Raw genomic sequence first — 17,037 nt, 5'->3', positions numbered from 1 at the left:
AAATAGTTAACTTTTTCACCTTTCCATAAAAAATAAAAATAGTTCAACATTAGCTTTTTCACAGAAAATTAATTCTCCAACTAACGATTTCCTGAACTCTCAATAATGTAATGTCCCTGGCCAAGTGTTTGATTTGGGCAACAGCTAGCAACCCGAGTATCCTGGTCAAATTAAACCACAACAATGGTACACAGTAGGTGAGGTGGTTACCAACAGATAGATCGGAAGATACTCTGATGAGCACTAAACTATACCCAAAAGACCATTAGCCAGGCAGAGCAAGCAGCAAATGCGTTTTACTCCTAACAGCCTATCACCATTTAAGAGGTAAGCAACTATGTTCAGCACTAGCTCAAGCTTCAGGATACAGCCCTCTTAAATAGAGCATTGAGCACATTACAGTTAGCCTAGTCCAGGGGTGGCCAACCAGTGGCTCCGGAGCCACATGCAGCTCCTTCTATAGGCACCAACTCTGGGGCCAGAGCTACAGGTGCCAACTTTCCAATGTGCAGGGGGGTGCTCAACCCCTGACTGCCACAGGCCCTGCCCCCACTCCACCCCTTCCTGCCCCCTCCCCCCTGAGCCTGCCATGCCCTTGCTCCCCCCTCCCCTCCAGAGCCTCCTGAGCACCATGGAACAGCTGATCAGGAGGTGCGGGGAGGGAGCGGGCACTGGGAGCGGGGTTGATGGGGGGCTGCTGATGTATTACTGTGGCTCTTTGGCAATGTACATTGGTAAATTCTGGCTCCTTCTCAGGCTCAGGTTAGCCACCCCTGGCCTAGTCAGTCACACAATGCACGTTTGACCACCAAAAAAGAAAAAAGTCTGCTGTGAACCACGATTTAAATTTGGTAACCTGGCTTTCTTTCAAAAGAGTTTTAACTATTAGAAACAAAGGTTTTTATACAGGCTTCTCCATCACAACAAACTGGAAAAAAAGTCATTCCTGTTTAATGTTACTTTCTCAAAGCTTCCAGATATTTAGTATGTTTAGTATATTTAGGTGAAGGCAAAGGAAGGCAGCCTTGCCCTCTGTAATGCAGCGGACAAGCTACTCTAAATGCACATTATCACAAACAAGATTCTAAATGCAGAATAAGTGTTACTTCTTTGTAGTTGTAGACATGCTCCAGAAGGTCACCTACCGCATTAGGCTAAGATACTACTAGATAAGAAAGAGAAAGGTGTCATTTTGTAAACCTTCATTTACTCTGTTAACTAACATCAGCAAGAAGTGCTGTAAAATAACTGCTGTAACATTAATTTTTGCTTAGCAGCCCAACTGCAGTAGCCCCGCAAAATGAGATGTTTTACTGATTTTTTCCCTGTACAAGCTTATCCAACGTTCTCACACAGAATGTGCACTCTGAAGCACAAACAGCAGAAAAATTTAAGAGGAAAGTGAGTGGAAGAGTGATCCAGTAAACAGGTCACAGGACAGTCATCAGATCCCAATTTTAGTCCCTACTCTGCCATCAACCCACGGTGACCCTGTGAGATGTGATATAAAGCTTGGATGATCAAAGGACTATACTGAACAACGTGCCAAAGAATGGATGTTTGGGACTGTACATATGAAATGGATTTCCTAGAAATAGCTCAAGGGAGGTGAATGTAAATTCCTTAAGTCCAGCTACCCAAACCCCATTCTTTTGAAGATATGCCCTGAGCTTCTATCTGCTGATCACCTGTAATACAAGGTCAAAAGCTAAAGCTGTATAAAGGAAAGACTGAACTAGTTCTGGTTGTTCTGGTTCTGAATCTGAAACTGTTGTGAACTTACTTCTACAGGGAAAACCCAATTGTGGGTCTTGAAGGACTGACGCCTACCAGAGTTTGAGGCTGGAGTGACCTCTGGTAAGCTTTAAGCAAGCATGTAGGTTCTATTGTTAGTTTAATTTTTTTTTCTGAAATACTTTTACTTTAAGAATAAATATGCTTGCTTAGAAGGACCTGTGTGGTAATCAGCAACTGCTGGCAAGTAAAGCGCAGATGCTGGCCAGTTTAGGCAGTCTGGCTTGCTGTGGATGTGTAAGCAGGGAACTACACAGCCTGAAAAAAACCCTGGTCAGGAGGGAGAGACCTGCAGGTCTCCACCCAACAAAGGTGACAGCTGAGGAACCAGGAGCCTAGAGTAGATGCCTTGGTGGATCACGAAGGGGAAAAATACAAGTGCAGTTGCCCTGAACTGAGACAGACCAAGTCTGACTGGTCTGTTTTAATACCGAGTTTGTTGGCAACTATAAGGTTTAATTTTCATTCTGAGCCATCACCCTCTTTGATTTCACTTCAACTTTTCTCAAGCAAATTCCTTTTGGGCTAAAATTTTCCATGCTTGGTCTTGACATTTATTTTTTTAAGTAAAGCTATCTTAGTCTTTTCTAAGTTATATACGTTCTGACTGGCATTGTTTTGTAATTCAGATAGATGAAGTCAGAATATTTAAAGAAAAGGAGTACTTGTGGCACCTTAGAGACTAACCAATTTATTTGAGCATAAGCTTTCGTGAGCTACAGCTCACTGCATCCGATAAAGTGAGCTGTAGCTCACGAAAGCTTATGCTCAAATAAATTGGTTAGTCTCTAAGGTGCCACAAGTACTCCTTTTCTTTTTGCAAATACATACTAACACGGCTGCTACTCTGAAACCTGTCAATATTTAAAGAGTGACTTGCTATATAGTCACTATTCAAGAGGGAAAAACTTGACTTTATATTAAAGAGTTTATGAACGAATGTTTGATATTTTCATGCATGTCGTTTAGAATGTTCCCCAACTCACTGCCTCCTCAATTATGTGTCATCTAACAGATCTAGCACCACAAAGGCATCTTGAAAGTGACTACAAAGTACTTTTTCCCCATTCTTAAAAAGAATCAGGAAAACTAAATGCACACAAGCATTCAAGTGATATGAAAGTTGAAACTGAGCACTCAAAACTTCAGAAATTCCAAGAGGTACTGTTTCCCCACATCCACAACTTGGCTATGTCACATATAGGACTATCTGTTCCTATTTTCCTTGTACACAATAAATAGTTGATCACTCTTATTTAATTTATACTCTAAAATAGATAGGACATGCAACAGGGTCACATTATAAATCCAAAAGATAAAATATTACTATGATATTAATGTGCTCCTGAATTTTCAGCTTCAACGCTGTATTAATATAAACATCCTTGTTTCTTATTCAGAAACTAAGAATTTAGAACTGGAGGATTTTCTCAATGTACTGTATTAAAAAATGTAAGTGAGCGCTCTCATGTAAATCTGAGTGTCGAGCACTTAACACAGCTTTATAAAGAATACCAAAGACATTAAACTGAATATTTACCATCATTTAAATTAGGGCTGTCGATTAATCGCAGTTAACTCACATGATTAACTCAAAAAATATTAATCACGATTGTACTTCTTGTTCAGCCAATCGCTAAACAAACTAATTTGTTTACATTTACAGGAAATAATGCTGCCCTCTTCTTATATACAATGTCACCAGCACGACACTTTTGTAGCCAGCATTGCAAGGTATTTACATGCCAGATATGCTAAACATTTGTATGCCCCTTCATGCTTTGGACACTATTCCAGAGGACATGCTTTCATACTGATGATGCTCATTAAAAGAAGTGTGTTAATTAAATTTGTAACAACTCCTTGGGGGAGAATAGTATGTCTCCTGCTCTGTTTTACCCACATTCTGCCATATATTTCATGTTATAGCGGTCTCGGATGATGACCCAGCACGTTTATTTTAAGAACACTTTCACTGCAGATTTCACAAAATGCAAAGAAGGTACCAATGTGAGATTTCTAAAGATAGCTACAGCACTCGACCAAAGGTTTAAGAATTTGAAGTGCCTTCCAAAATCTGAGAGGGATGAGGTGTGGAGCATGCTTTCAGAAGTCTTAAAAGAGCAACACTTAGATGCAGAAACTACAGAACCCGAACCACCAAAAAAGAAAATCAACCTTCTGCTGGTGCATCTGACTCAGATAATGAAAGTGAACATGCATCAGTCCGCACTGCTATGGATGGTTATCAAGCAGGACCTGTCATCAGCATGGACACATGTCCCTTGGAATGGTGGCTGAAGCATGAAGAAACATGAATTTTAGCACATCTGGCATGTAAATATCTTGAGATGCTGGCTACAACTGCGCCATGCGAACCCCTGTTCTCACTTTCATGTGACACTGTAAACAAGGAGGCAGCATTATCTCCTGCAAATGTAAACAAACTTGTTTGTCTGAGCGATTGGCTGAACAAGAAGTAGGACAGACTGGACTTGAAGGCTCCAAAATGTTACACTGTTTTATTTTTGAATGCAATTTATTTTTATTGATAGTTCTACATTTCTAAGTTCAACTTCATGATAAAGAGATTGCACGACAGTACTCGTATTAGGTGAACTGAAAAATACTATTTATTCTGGGTTTTTTACAGTGCTAATAGAATCATAGAATGTCAGGGTTGGAAGGGACCTCAGGAGGTCATCTAGTCCAACCCCCTGCTCAAAGCAGGACCAATCCCCAATTTTTGCCACAGATCCCTAAATGGCCCCCTCAAGGATTGAACTCCCAACCCTGGGTTTAGCAGGCCAATGCTCAAACCACTGAGCTATCCCTCTCCCCTAAAATTCTCTTCACCCCAGATGGAACTCAAACCAACAATCCCTGGCGTAGGAGGCCAATGCCTTATCCATTAGGAAATACTCGTAATCAAAAATATAAAGTAAGCACTGTAAAAACAATGAGGAGTCCTTGTGGCAACTTACAGACTAACAAATTTATTGGGGCATAAGCTTTCTTGGGCTCGAACTCACTTCATCAGATGCATGGAGTGAAAAATACAGTAGGCAGGTATAAATACACAGCACATGAAAAGATGGGAGTTGCCTTACCAAGTGGGGGGTCACTGCTAACAAGGCCAATTCAATCATGGTGGATATGGCCCATTCCCAACAGTTGACAAGAAGGGGTGAATATCAACAGAGGGAAAATTACTTTTTGTAGTGCTAACGAGGCCAAATCAATCAAGGTGGATGTATTCTGTGTTGTAACTGAAATCAATATATTTGAAAATGTGGAAAACATCCAAAAATATTTAAATAAATGGTATTCTATTACTGTTTAACAGTGAAATTAATAACATGATTAATTTTTTTAATTGACAGTCCTAATTTAAAATCTCACTTTATTTGAATTGGTTTTTAAGAACATTATTTGTTTACACCATTAACTGGAAATATCTAATATCTTAGTTGAATAAAATCACTCTTGAATATGCAAGGCAATACGTGTATATGTCTTAACTTAAGGATACCGGTGATTTACCCACTAAGGCCTATTAATCTTACTGGAAATTAGTCAGTAAATTATTTGTGCATTGGTGACAGAATATACCTAGATATTTTGTAAGTCTTCCTAGTGGATGAATTCCCTATCGCTAGCAAATTTCAGTGCAGAAATACTAACACAATGCATTGTCTACAGTATTTTTATTGCAATCTGGACATCCCTAGTCTTCTATCGATACAATCAAGCCAACATAACCTGCATTTTTGTTTTACCATTCTACTAGACTTCTCCAGCAATACTTACCACATGCTTTAGAGCAGTGGTTCTCAACCAGGAATATGCGTACCCATTGGGGTCTTCCAGGGGTACATCAGCTCATCTAGATATTTGACTAGTTTTACAACAGGCTACACAAAAAGCACTAGTGAAGTCAGTACAAACTAAAATTTCATATAGACAGACAATGACTTGTTTATACTGCTCTATATACTATACACCGAAATGTTTCAGAGTAGCAGCCGTGTTAGTCTGTATCTGCAAAAAGAAAAGGACGACTTGTGGCACCTTAGAGACTAACAAAATTATTTGAGCATAAGCTTTTGTGAGCTGCAGCTCACTTCCTCGGATGCATTCAGTGGAAAATACAGTGGGGAGATTTATATACACAGAGAACACTAACGAGAGTGATCAGGTAAGATGAGCTATTACCAGCAAGGGGGGGGGGGGGCAGGGGGACTTTTGTAGTGATAATCAAGGTGGGCCATTACCAGAAGTTGATAAGAACATCTGAGGACCAGCATGGGGGGAGGATAAATATGGGGAAACAGTTTTACTTTGTGTAATGATCCATCCACTCCCAGTCTTTATTCAAGCCTAAGTTAATTGTACCCAGTTTGCAAATTAATTCCAATTCAGCAGTCTCTTGTTGGAGTCTGTTTTTGAAGTTTTTTTGTTGAAGAATTGCCACTTTTAGGTCTGCAATCGAGCGACCAAAGAGATTGAAGTGTTCTCCAATTGGTTTCTGAATGTTATAATTCTTGATGTCTGATTTGTGTCCATTTATTGTTTCACATAGAGGCTGTCCAGTTCATTGGCTGTAGCTCATGAAAGCTTATGCTCAAATAAATTGGTTAGTCTCTAAGGTGCCACAAGTCCTCCTTTTCTTTTTGCGGATACAGACTAATATGGCTGCTACTCTGAAACCTGTCACCTTAAGTGATCACTCTCGTTACAGTGTGTATGGTAACACCCACTGTTTCACGTTCTCTGTGTATATATACACATCTCCCCACTGTATTTTCCACTGAATGCATCTGATGAAGTGAGCTGTAGCTCACAAAAGCTTATGCTCAAATAAATTTGTTAGTCTCTAAGGTGCCACAAGTCCTCCTTTTCTTTATACACTGAAATGTAAGTACAATATTTATATTCCAATTGATTTATTTTATAATTATATGGTAAAAATTAGAAAGTAAGCAATTTTTGAGTAATAGTGTGCTGTGACACTTTTGTATGTTTAGGTCTGATTTTGCAAGTAGTTTTTAAGTCAGGTGAAACCTGGGGACATGCAAAACAAATCAGACTCTTGAAAAAGGTACAGCAGTCTGGAAAGGTTGGAAGCCACTGCCTCAGGGCACGTCTATACTACAAAGTTAAGTTAACGTACAGCCACCGCAGTAATTACTTCAACTGTAATGTCCACACTATGCTCCTTCTGTCAGCAGTGCGTGTCTTCACCAGAAGGGCTTGAACCGATTTAACTAACAGTGTGGGACATTGTGAGCCTGAGCCTCACTGCCCTGGGTTGTCAGCCCCAGCGCGGAAACAGGCTATGTAAACAACTCAGTGTCTACACAGACACTGAATCAACTTACAAGCTACCCCTTTCACAGAGATGGATTTACTAAGTTGGTATGGTGGGTGGGCAACTTACATTGGCGGGAGGGGCATTTTAATGTAGATGCTTACAGACGGAAGTCGACGTAAGGGAGCCTTAGTGAGTTTTACTGATCTGAGCTACCTCTTGTTCATTATGAAAGTACAACCTTAAGTGGCTTTCATAGTCCTTTAAATACACACATTTAGTCCAGCCAAAGGACTCTTTCAGTCATCAGTAGCTTAATCCAGAGTCAAAACATAAATATGATCTTTTAAGAGTCATCTAAAGGGGGAAGCAGTCCAGAGAGCTGGATGCTCTAAAATGTTGTGGCAAACACATGCTTCCATCAATGCAAAAAGTCAGCAAAACTACTTACATTGGTAATTAAGATATTTTGCCCAATGCATAGAAAAGGAGTCTATTTTCTCTTCAGTGAGCATATATAACTAGTTAATAGAAGTTATATCAACCATTGAGAGAAATAACTTCTATACTATTTTAAAAAATCTAATAGTTATAAATGAAACAATGAGATCAAACAAGGAACTAGTGCCTCCAAATTTTTTTTTTTTTTTTTTTTTTTAAACACAGGTATGAGAGCTTAATTTTGAGGGTTGGAGCTGGGACTTAATATGTATCCAAAAATCAGTATATCCTTGCTGCCACTTGGATGTTCCAACACAAAAGAATTCAGCTGTGGTTTCACATAGTCTGCCTCCATTCACAATTTCAATACACAAACCTCCAATCAGATTTATTACAACTAATTTTGAGTTTCATTTTAGATGACATTTCTTTTGAGCATGTTTCCTTAAAAAAAAACAAATGCAGGGACTGGGCCCACCTCTTTGAACGTGTGTTGTGCAGTGTAACAACAGTGCTGACTGATACTGTCCTAAGATAGGTTTCAGAGTAGCAGCCGTGTTAGTCTGTATTCGCAAAAAGAAAAGGAGTACTTGTGGCACCTTAGAGACTAACCAATTTATTTGAGCATAAGCTGATATATGCATTTCCACTGCATGCATCCGATAAGTGAGCTGTAACTCACGAAAGCTTATGCTCAAATAAATGTGTTCGTCTCTAAGGTGCCACAAGTACTCCTTTTCTTTTTGTCCTAAGACAGGCCATGCTGGATACCAACAAAAGAAAGTAACTTGGAAAAAAGAGACAACAATCTCAGGACTGATTTAGTGCTATCCCACAAGGAAATAGGAAGACAGCCCTCCTGACAGAACATGCAACTGCTTCACCAAAGCTACATAGAGATCAGTGTATCGGTGAGAAGAGCCTTTGATCACCAGAGGGGCCTTAAACCTAGCAACAACGGTTGCTTCCATAAGACCTCTTCAGAAGAAACTTATCACAATGCCCTAGTATAGACTGATTGTTAGTCAGATCTTTCATGCAGAAAGTCTAGCACATCTATCAAAAAGTAGAAGCAGAGAGACAAATACTATCTAAAATATTAGGTCAATCTGAAATACCCAATTGATGTATTCCAATGGAAATGCCTATGTTACTGAGGATAGTAGAACCATCCATGAAATATATATTGGCAAACGTCATTAAGATATTTAGACTCATATCTATGGTTTGGCTACAAGACAAAGATGCAGCAATTTAACTTAAATCTGTTTTAAAATTAGTGCTATCTCCAGGATGGCCACCTATTTTAGTTTAAACCGTTTCCCAATTGACTTCAGCCAAGCCAAATCAAGGTTGGTTTAAATCAAAAGGAATGTCTGGATTTACCAAACTGGTTTAAAACCTACACTTGTTGTTAAACTGGTACAGCCTTCTCACATTCATATTTATCAATTTACAGAATATGGTTTTAATACAGTATCTTTCATATTTTTAAGCATTCTAAAGCTTCATAAGACAATGGCACAGTTAGCACAGCACATGAAGTTTGGTTGTGTATGGTATTATAGGTGAACTGAAAGGGAAGAAAAAGAAAAGGAGTACTTGTGGCACCTTAGAGACTAACAAATTTATCTGAGCATAAGCTTTTGTGAGCTACAGCTCAACTGGTGCATGTGTTTCTCTCCTGCCCCCAGGCTGTAAAATGGAGACAATGTTTGCTCTTACCCCTACCCCGAGAAAAAAAGCTTCTGTATTAAAACACAACAGAAACTGAGATTTGGATCTAGCTTGCTTTTCCTGGAAGACTATGAGTAATTACAGAACTAGTAGGATTTTAACATCACACATCATGCAAGTGAAGTCGAAAGAGGTTTAAGTGATTTTTATTCGGACTGTTTAAAACTTTTTTAAACACCTATTTAATTCAACTCATAAGTAGATGGAAGAAAAAAGACTTTAAACAATAGAACATCCCTTGAATTAGGACCTAAGGAAGCTCTTAACACGTAAGAGACCTTTAAGCAGTCCAAAAACAAGATTCAGCATTCCTTATCTTTCTAAAAGGTAAAACACATCCTCAGGCTCTCTTTATACATCTAAAAGAGAAGAAACTGGGTTACTGTCATCCCCCTTTAAACATGTACCACTTTGGCTCTTTGGAACTTTTAACACTTTAGTTCTGCAGCAAACTGAAAACAAGAAGAATGAAATATAACTAGCAATTTAGTATAAACACCTGTAATTACTATGGTTTCTAGCTTGAATTATTTTCAACATATTTTGAACAAATACTGTATTGTAATTCCAAAATTATTACTACTTGAGTTTAGCAATATCACTTTACTCTTACAGAGCCAGCTAATGAAAGTGACCAATTTATTTGAGCATAAGCTTTCGTGAGCTACAGCTCACTTCATTGGATGCATACTGTGGAAAGTACAGAAGATCCAGGTTTTCTCCCCACCCTGGATTTGTGCTGGAAATGGCCCAATTTCATTATCATACACATTGTAAGGAGTGTGATCACTTTAGATAAGCTATTACCAGCAGGAGAGTGGGGTGGGGGCAGAGAAAACCTTTTGTAGTGGTAAACACCCATTTTTTCATGGTTTGTGTGTATAAAAAGATCTTCTGTATTTTCCACAGCATGCATCCGATGAAGTGAGCTGTAGCTCACGAAAGTTTATGCTCAAATAAATTGGTTAGTCTCTAAGGTGCCACAAGTACTCCTTTTCTTTTTGCAAATACAGACTAACACGGTTGTTACTCTGAAACCAGCTAATGAAAGTGTGAAGCTAAAAAGACTTCTGAGTCAAGATGTGGCATTTCTAATTTCTACAGCAAAAGTGTATTTTATTAGACCACAAGCCACACTTACCATTTAAGATTTAAATATCTAAAATATGTCCTAACTAATTGCACAGGTCACCAAATCAACAGTATTTTTACTTTGTTCTTTGCTAATAAGCATTCAAAATTTAACTCAATTGTCCTTCTAGATGAACACCTGTAAACTCCTTTAGTGAAAGCATTTAATCTTTCACATTATCAGATGTTTTCACATTTAACATTTTTCATCCACTTGACTCGAGACTGTATAATTTCTGATCTTACCCTTTATATGCAAAAAATCTTCAGAAATTTAGAAGATTAAAAAATGTAGTTGTATGAATACTGCATTTAAGAAACAGCATGTGATCACAAACAATACATAAGCACAAATAAATACTGCGAACGTAGTCTCTGCATGGCTAAGTAAGGAAATGACAATCTTCAAAACTTAGTATTCTCTGAACACCTTTGATTTATTCTTTTTAAAGACAAGAAAAAAAATCCATAGTTTAACAATTTGGCTTGACACATCCAAGAACCATTTATCCTATACACATTACGAGGTCTGCAGCAAGTCTTCAGAGTTGTGCAGGAGCGCTTGTCCCCTTCACGCATTCATCACCGTGCACAGTGCTAAGCTAGCTATGCACATACAACCTGACCTTAACTGCACACTTTGTGTGCAACAAAAAAAACAAACAAACCCAAAATATAGTACTAATACACAATAATTTCTCAACTCAAAAGCAATTCACACCACAACCACTCAAAGGTTCTTCTCTGTGAGGGAAGTTTCCTTGCCAAGTTTCAGAAAGCAATAAGCAAATGTAAAGTTATAATGAAATGCTCAAGACACCTTAATTTAGCAGTTACTACTGCTCTCCGTATATTATAACAGGTATGGGGAACTAACAGAGACTAAGGAATTCACAAGCTAAAATGTCCCAAATTGCATGCATTTGTATCAGAATTCTGAGGTCTTCTACTTATAACTTTCTAGTTTAAGATACTCTCCATAGAACTTTACCAGAAAGTCCATTAAAAAGGTGGTTCTCAACCAGGGATACATGTACCGCTGGGGGTATGCAGTGGTCTTCCAGGGGGGTACATCAGCTCATCTAGATATTTGCCCAGTTTTACAACAGGCTACCTAAGCACTAGCAAAGTCAGTACAAACTAAAATTTCATAAAATGACTTTTTAAACTGCTCTGCACACTATACACTGAAATGTAAGTACAATATTTATATTCCAGTTGATTTTATAATTATATGGTAAAAATGAGAAAGTAAACAATTTTTCAGTTATACTGTATGTGATACTTTTGTATATTCATGTCTGATTTTGTATGCAAGTAGATTTTAAGCGAGGTGAAACTTGGGGATATGCGAGACAAATCAGACTTCTGAAAGGGTTACAGTAGTCTAGAAAGGTTGAGAGCAACTGCATTAAAAGACGAACACTAAAGGCATTCGTTAAAATGTAAGTTATGAAGTTTCTTTAAAACTTCAGAAACTGCTGCATACAGACAACAGGTAAAAGTGACCCAAGGCAGAAAGGCTGTACTTGTGCAGTTTTTGCTTGTTTTAGGGCAGAAGGTCTGAAAAGCTCTTCTCCCTACCACCCTGCCCACCTTGAATTTTCAGTTAAAAATTCGGAGTTGTGTCCATCTTGGAAAACTAGCAGATTTATGATATTGTTTCACTTCCTTGTTTTGTCTGAAGTTTTTTATTCAGACCATTTACAATTTACTTAATTCACTTAAAACACTTGGGGAAAGTTTTAAGGATTGATTGAAAAACTCCAAACCTTCAGTTAAAGACTAAGACTTTGTCTACACATAAGCTTGCACTGATTTAACTGTTTAATATCACACCTTTGCTTGTACAAGTGTAAAGTCTGTCTACAGGCAAAGTATGAGAGAACTCCCCGGCCACATTTTAAAGTCATACAGAAAGCCTTCCCTCTCTCTTTAAAATGAGAGCAGTTAACATGCCTTGTATTTTTTAAAAGGAAAAAAAGCAGTGCACTCATGCATACAGGTGTAAAGTAAGCACAATTTCTGGCCCCTTTGCACGTCACCTTTACTGCCTTAATATAGTTAATTCATCCCAAACTAGACTACTCATATTTCAAGTTTTGTTTTTAATTAAAAGTGAAACAAAATTTCATAACTGAATTTATGGTTTTTTTAACATTAAAAACAAAAGCAGAATTAAGAGATTAACCTTGCTGCAGTTCAGAATTTTTTGGTAGTATCCCAAGTTTTAACTTTCTCAAGTATATCACCAATATTTCTCAAGTATATCACCAAAACTCCAGAGCTTTTAATGGGGGGCAATAACCATTCAAACTTGTCTTTGCTATTGTGTCCTATTACATTTACCCATTAAGCTCTGTAGAACCGGGCCACTTGTGTGGCAAGATCCATCTGACACACAGCACCATATACACAACTGGTACCATAGAAATGGTAAGTAATCACAACACCATCACTCTGAGGGGCAACCCAGACCCTCTGAGTTTAACTGATATTCCCACAAGAGACACCCCAAGAGTCAGGGCGAGGGCTGTTGTACAATATCCTAGAAGCCTTCGAGTCTTGGCTGTGTGACCCATACAGAGGAAGCCTCCAGGGGCTGGGAATCTCTGGCAGGGTGGCCGGCTGGCCCCGGCTTTGTGCTGCCAGTGCCTGCTCACACAATGCAGCTGCCTCGGAGAGGCTGAGACTGCCTCTCGCCGCCGCCATGTTAGCTTCAGCCTCCATGTGCACAGTCCGTGAGCCCCACAGACTGCAGATCCTATCGTCCCGCACCCACCCAGCTCTCTATCCCGGGAGAGACGCCGCTACTCCATGGGGCGGTTACAAGCCCAATTCATCCCCCCGCAAAGGCTGAGCTCGCGAAGACCCCGGCCCACAGGAACAAAGGGGTGGGGGTGGGGACTGCGTTGTCTCACCGACTGAGAGGACGGGAAAGGGGGCAGTGGCGGCTCCTCCTGCCTGTGTCCGAACCCAAACAGCCCCGTGAGTGGGACGCGCATCACCCCACACTGGGCTTTGCGAACAAAGGGCTGCGCGCTTCGGCCAGGCGGGGCAGGAAAGGAATGCCCCGGGCGAGGCGGGCGCTCTTCTGGAACCTTCGGGCGGTAGCCTCCGCCGGGCCCGCACCGGGAACGCCCCGAGCAGGCCCGCGGCAACCCCCGTGGACCAGGCCGACCAGGTGCAGGAGCACCGAGACCCGGAACCTCGCTCCCCGCACAGCGGGGCACGGGCCGGCCAATCCCCGCCGTGGATGATGGGGAAAGGTGATTCCACAGTCCCGGCGTGAGACAGGACGACAGGCCGCCAGGGAGAGGAAACCCCTGGGCGGGGAAGGGAACCTGGAGACCCAGAGGGAAAGAGGAGTCCGGGGACGGCTGGTGCAGCGAAGCCAGAACGCGGGAGGGGGTGGCCGGGCCCAGACCGGAGTGCGGGGAGATACGGTACCTTCTTCTTCTCCAGGTTGCGCAGCTTCTTGTCGATCACTCCCAGGATCTGCTTCATGGCCTCTGTCTGCACCGAGCTGGTGCTGCCGCCCGTAGCCACTACCGCCTGGGGGGGAGCCGCTGCCGGGGCGGCCTCGCTACCCGCCGGCACTGGCCCCACTTTGCCGCTGCTACTCGCCATAGTGCTGTTGGTGGCCGAGGGCATCTCTACAGGCGAGAAATGGAGAGCGCGTTAAGGGGGATGGCTGGACGGGCCGCCGGAGGGGACACGCGGGAGGGCGCGCGCGCACCCACCAACCTTCCTCACCCACCCCACCCCCAGGACGAGCGTCGGAGCCGCACCTGCAGGCGCGCGCCCAACGATCTCGCAACCAAATCGATTCGGCTCTGTCCGCCTACGACGAGGGCGCTCTGGAATCACGTGACCAGCAGCCTCCTGGCGCCGCTCGTCCCCTATCCCGGTTCAACGGTCACTCACGGAAACCCTCCCGACCCCGTGTCAGGAACCCTTCGTCACCACCACCCCCCTCACCGTGTGTGTGCGTGAGTGTCCCAAGGGGAGGGGCTCAGTGCGCTGCGTTCTCGCTTTTGGGAATGGCCGCCTCAGCCCACTCCGGCCCCGCCGCCGCCTGCGCCGCTCCTGCTACCTCTGCACCGAGCTACTAAAGGAAGAGACTGGGGCGCGCGCGCGCCTCAGACAGGCAGGGCCGGGTTGCGAGCGAGCGATGGGTCCTCGGCGGCGGGGTGTGTCCTCGTAGAACGCCTGAGCCACTGACCGCTCTGCATCCCATAACGGGACGGGCTCAGGATTGCGGCGCGCCCCCATCGTGCATCCAACAATCCCCCTTCCAAATGCCAAGGCCTTTCCCGGACGAGTCGTTCAGGCGCGCGCTAGCCACTAAAACCCGGCACACAATAGAAAGAGCAAAGGGGCTCTTGGCAGGACCCCGCGGGAACGGGCCGGGCTTGCCGGGCAACGGGGAATCCCCTCTAGCGGCAGCCCAGCCCAGCCGCGTCCCAATCCGGCCTGGGCAGCGGCCGCGTGGGCAGCTCCAGCCCCTTCTCCCGTGGGGACGGTTGCGTGGACGCCCCCCCGAGGCGGGGGAAGGGATCAGGGGCTCGGCAGTGGGGGCCGCTCGGCTCCGCTGGCGGGCGGGCGCGCCCGGTGGGCCGGGCAGTGGCTGCCGAGCCCGGGAGCGTTCTGGGGATGACCCGGGGCGTCACGCGCGCTGAGCATTGTCACCCGCGGTGCCCGAGCGAGGCCGCCGGCAGCGCGCCTGTGGGCCGCTGTGGTTCCACGCAAAGAAACCCCATTGCCCGGACGGTACAGGACAGGGGCCCTTTGAGGACCGTCCCTGTGGGGTGGTTTGTGTCTGGTGCAGAGTCACCGTGAACTTCTGACCCGCAGACGTGTGGCTTGAAAGCTTAGTTTTTGCCTAATCAGCTAACGCTCAGTAGCTGCTCCTTACTGGGTACGGCTCATGGGATGTTAGGTACCACGTAAGGAGCATCCCTGAAACAACAGGATGGGTGATCAACATCTCCAATGCGAGCCACCTGCTACATCCACTTTTGGGGGTTGAGATATAATACATGCATTGTAGGCACGGGCAAACAATTGCCTTTCTTGCCTTACCTGCCAGGTGTGGTGTTAAAGGTTCCAGTGTCTTTCTTGCAGATATTGATGCCTGTCTAATACATGCCTATTAAACTTTATATACATTTCTGACCTAAGACAGTATAATGAATCCAACCCCTTTCAGCTGTTGCTGGACTTTAATTTCAGTCCAGGAAACTGAAAGCCTATTACTTTATTTCTTTATCATTTGCGGGAATTAACAGTGAGACAATACCTGGCTTGTGTTGTACAAAGGCAAATTTGCATTCAAAAGGAATGCTGTACCTATTTTAAGGAGATGCAAGTGTGACATCTGGAGACAACCGAAATGCCCCTGAATGTGGCAAACCAAGCTGGAAAGGCTTTGGCAATTATTCAGCTGCCCTTTTTTATAATATAAGGGAATGTTTTCCTTGGTATTTTAGGGGAGAAATGCCCCTTACATTTCTTGTGAATTTGATAATTAGCTAACTTGTGTTCCTATACTTCTGTTGCTCATTTTACCTACTTTTAGCTGCATGCTAAGCAAACCTGCTTTCTGGCTTTTCTATAATCTCTGACAAATAATTTGGAATAGTTAATGTCCTTGCATATACGAAGTATCATTTATTCAAAGTGCTGTACAGGTTGATGGTGCAAACTATATTTAGGAAGCAATTCATATAAGTGTAGCCACTTCCAAGATGAAACATAACTGTAGAACAGCAACATTACACAATAGTTTGATCTGGAAGTGAAGAATACCCTTTCTAGCTGACGTTACAAAGGAACATTTCCCATAGGGTAGCATTTGGGTGGTTGTTCATCTACACTGGAGGGTCTTTGTTGTGAATCTCTGCTGCTCATATACATGAGATTATTAAACTAGTGAGGAGACTGGGGGCCAATTTCAATTGTTGGATAGAAATAGAAATGTAGGACGGGAAGGGATCTTCATAGGTCATCTAGTCCAGTCCTCTGCACTGATGCAGGATTAAGTATTATCTAGGCCATCCCTGAGAGGTGTTTGTCTAACCTGTTCTTAAAAACCTCCAATGATGGAGATTCCACAGTCTCCCTAGATAATTTGTTCTAGTGCTTAACTATACTGACAGGAAGTTGTTCCTAATGTCTAAGCTAAATCTCCCTTGCTGCAATTTAAGACCATTACTTCTTGTCCAGTCCTTAGTGGTTAAGGAGAACAATTTAGCACCCTCTTCTTTAAAACAACCTTTTACATACTTGAAGACTGTTATCATGTTGTGGGGAGGGGACCCTCAGTTTTATGTTTTCCAGTCTAAACAAGCCCAAATTTTCAATCTTTCCACAAAGGTCATGTTTTCTAGAACTTCAATAATTTTTGTTGCTCTCCTCTGGATTTTCTCCAGTTTGTCTACATCTTTCCTAAAATATGGCGTCCAGAACTGAACACAATACTCCAGTTGAGGCCTTATTAGAGTAGAATGGAAGAATTACTTCTCGTGTCGTGCTTATACCACTCCTACTAATACACCCAAGAATGATGTTTGCTTTTTTTTGCAACAGTATTACATTGTTGACCCGTATTTCATTTGTGG

The 17,037-nt window shown here is 42.5% G+C and overlaps 1 protein-coding gene across 3 annotated transcripts in view; it reads right to left on the bottom strand.

Annotated features, from left to right (window-relative positions):
- CAPRIN1 (cell cycle associated protein 1) overlaps nt 1–14,551 on the bottom strand; it is an 81,000-nt gene extending 66,449 nt beyond the window's left edge. For 2 of the 3 annotated variants that reach the window (XM_084630466.1, XM_084630468.1), the window contains exons 1-2: nt 14,396–14,551; nt 13,865–14,070 (exon numbers count right to left, since the gene is read on the bottom strand). In XM_084630466.1, the coding sequence (XP_084486592.1) occupies nt 13,865–14,068 (204 nt within the window). In that variant the 5' untranslated portion in view covers nt 14,069–14,070; nt 14,396–14,551. Of the gene's footprint in view, nt 1–13,864; nt 14,071–14,205; nt 14,350–14,395 lie in introns of those variants that run through there. The other variant, XM_084630467.1, reaches the window with a different exon arrangement.
- Between the last annotated feature and the right edge of the window lie 2,486 nt (nt 14,552–17,037).

This window comes from Lepidochelys olivacea (genome assembly GCF_965140295.1).
Source record: "Lepidochelys olivacea isolate rLepOli2 genome assembly, chromosome: 6".
In the NCBI taxonomy this organism is placed as follows: domain Eukaryota; kingdom Metazoa; phylum Chordata; order Testudines; family Cheloniidae; genus Lepidochelys; species Lepidochelys olivacea.
The sequence above is the reverse complement of the archived record's forward strand: the minus strand, read 5'-3'. Positions and strand labels throughout refer to the sequence as shown.